This window comes from Scomber japonicus, chromosome 24 (genome assembly GCF_027409825.1).
Source record: "Scomber japonicus isolate fScoJap1 chromosome 24, fScoJap1.pri, whole genome shotgun sequence".
Classification (NCBI taxonomy): Eukaryota; Metazoa; Chordata; class Actinopteri; order Scombriformes; family Scombridae; genus Scomber; species Scomber japonicus.
The window spans coordinates 2,269,645-2,272,144 of record NC_070601.1 but is presented as its reverse complement, the minus strand read 5'-3'; the positions used below and the strand labels follow the sequence as shown (position 1 = coordinate 2,272,144).

Below are 2,500 nucleotides of genomic sequence, written 5' to 3'. Positions count from 1 at the left end.
CTTCTTCCTTCTTTCTTCCCTCCCTCCCTCCCTCCTTCTCTCTTTCTTTCCTCCCCCTTCCTTCCTTCCTTCCTCCCTGCCTTCTTTCTTCCCTTCCTCTTTTCCTTTCTCCCTCCCTCGTTCCTTATTTCCTCCGTCCTTCCTTCCTTTCCTTCCTTCCATCCATCTGTCCTTCCTCCCTCCCTCCTTCTCTCCTCCCTTCCTTCTTTCCTTCCTTCCTCCGTCCTTCCTTCCTTCCTTCCTTCCTCCGTCCTTCCTTCCTTCCTTCCTTCCTTCCTTCCTTTCCTACCTTCCATCTGTCCTTCCTCCCTCCCTTTCCTACCTTCCATCTGTCCTTCCTCCCTCCCTCCTTCTCTCCTCCCTTCCTTCCTTTCCTTACTTCCATCTGTTCTTCCTCCCTCCCTCCTTCTCTCCTCCCTTCCTTCCTTTCCTTACTTCCATCTGTTCTTCCTCCCTCCCTCCTTCTCTCCTTCCTCCATCCCCCTTTCTTCTTCCTTCCTTCCTTCTTTCTTCCCTTCCTCCCTCCCTCCTTCTCTCTTTCTTTCCTCCCCCTGCCTTCCTTCCTTCCTTCCTTCCTCCCTTCCTTTCAATGAGTGTCCTATAAAGGGTTAACCCTAACTCTGACTCTAACTATCACCACCAACAATCTGTTACAGCTGCATAATCTAATCTGGAGCTTTAAACTGTCGGCTGAACTTTAAACAGCTGAACACGTGAAAACCAACTTATCTGATCTGATAACATTAAACACTCTTAATATCATAAAACTTCATATCATAAAAGTTTAATTAACTGTCCCCTTTAAAATGAATCTGCTAGAGTTCCTCTGATGAGTTTGTATAGAAGTGACCTTGAATGTCACTCTGGATGATTTAAAAATTGTCTTAATTGAGAATAAAGTGAATATTTTGGCCATTTTTCACTCTTGTTTAACATTAAAAGATGAATTGATTAATAGAGACAATAATCAGCTGATGTATTCATGATAAATATAGAAGTTTAAGTCATTTTTTAAAGCATAAAACATCAAAATGTCACTTTAAAATGTGACTATTTGATACTATTGTTTATCATAAATGAGATTAAACTGATTCATAAATAAAAAGACACATTTCAAGACATTAATATAAGTTTTTTGATGCCAATTTTGCACTTTAGCAGATTAATACATAACAAATATAACTTTAATTGTACATTTTCTATCAGTTTGCAGCAAATTAAAGATCAATAATTGACATTTATGTGAAGATTTTTATTACCATTATAATATAACATAACAGGATTTGTGTAATAATTCATTCTTCATAAAAGGTATAATGTTTAATTCACTCTAAACACACACAAATGTATAATATGAGTGTTTAAATTGATTTTCAGATTAAATATTTATAATTTTAAGTATAAATCTGCATTTTTTTTTTTAGACGTTACCGTGATATGGAGACACTCCTTTGTTCACAAACTGCAGGAACTCTTTGGCAGCAGTCTGCACGGCTTCTTTAGAGCTCTTCATGATCAAAGACTGAAAGAAAAAAAACATAAAAAATAAAATCAATAAATCTGCAGAATGAACCTTTAAAGAGTGAGACAGCAGAGATAGCTTAAGGCGAGCAGCGACGGGTAGTTCCAATATCGGACAAAGCCTTATTTCCACATCAAATTTTAACTTTTTTATATTTTACAAACACATGCTGATACACCTTTTTTTACTCATATTAAATAAATTAAAACATTATAAAAAAATTCTTCCACAGCTGCAAAATCGCGTAGTTGTCCGATAATGGATGCACCGGCTCTCGGCTAACCTGCGCAGCCTTTAGAGGAAGCTTTCTGCCTGTTCTTCTTCTTCGCTGCTCTTCGTCTGCAGGACAAAGTCAAAGCAGCCGGAGCAGCAGCTCCACATCACCTGGCAACACGTTAATCATTGATTTTATCACACTTACCTGCATTAAGGTGGACTTTGAATTGATGCACCTCCTGCGCACAGAGAGAGAGAGAGAGAAACAGGAAGTAGATCAGCTGACAGAAGCAGCAGAGAGAAAATGAATCAGTGCTTTTCAGTCACAGCGACACCTAGAGGACAGGAGGTGGAATTACTTCTTCTTCTTCTCTTTTTTTTTTAGTGGTTTGCAGACAGTTTTTAATGCATTACTGCCACCGTCTGCTCGGGAGTGTGAACCAGAAAAACCCTACTTACAAACTTTTTAAATTATTCTTATAAATTTAGAGAAAAAAAAAAAGAATAAATATAAAATATCCCCTACTTACCCTAACTCTCGCTTCCTCATCCATTTTTAATTTTAATTTTATTTAATTTTGTATAATAATGAGATAAAAAGCAAAAGATAAAGGTGCAAGGGAGCAATAAACCACCATCTGTCCTTCCTTCCATCCTTCCTTCCTTCTTTCTTTCCTTCCTTCCTTCCCTCCATTTGTCCTTCCTCCCTTCCTTCCTTCCCTCCATCTGTCCTTCCTTCCTTCCGCCCTTTCTTCCTTCCAT

At 38.3% G+C, this 2,500-nt stretch overlaps 1 protein-coding gene across 1 annotated transcript in view; it reads right to left on the bottom strand.

Moving 5' to 3' along the window:
- The window catches only part of dnpep (aspartyl aminopeptidase), a 17,602-nt gene extending 15,637 nt beyond the window's left edge, over positions 1–1,965 (bottom strand). Inside the window, exons 1-2 of the mRNA XM_053314748.1 lie at positions 1,944–1,965; positions 1,432–1,522 (exon numbers count right to left, since the gene is read on the bottom strand). Coding sequence (XP_053170723.1) covers positions 1,432–1,522; positions 1,944–1,949 — 97 coding nt within the window. The 5' untranslated portion in view covers positions 1,950–1,965. The remainder of the gene's footprint in view (positions 1–1,431; positions 1,523–1,943) is intronic.
- Between the last annotated feature and the right edge of the window lie 535 nt (positions 1,966–2,500).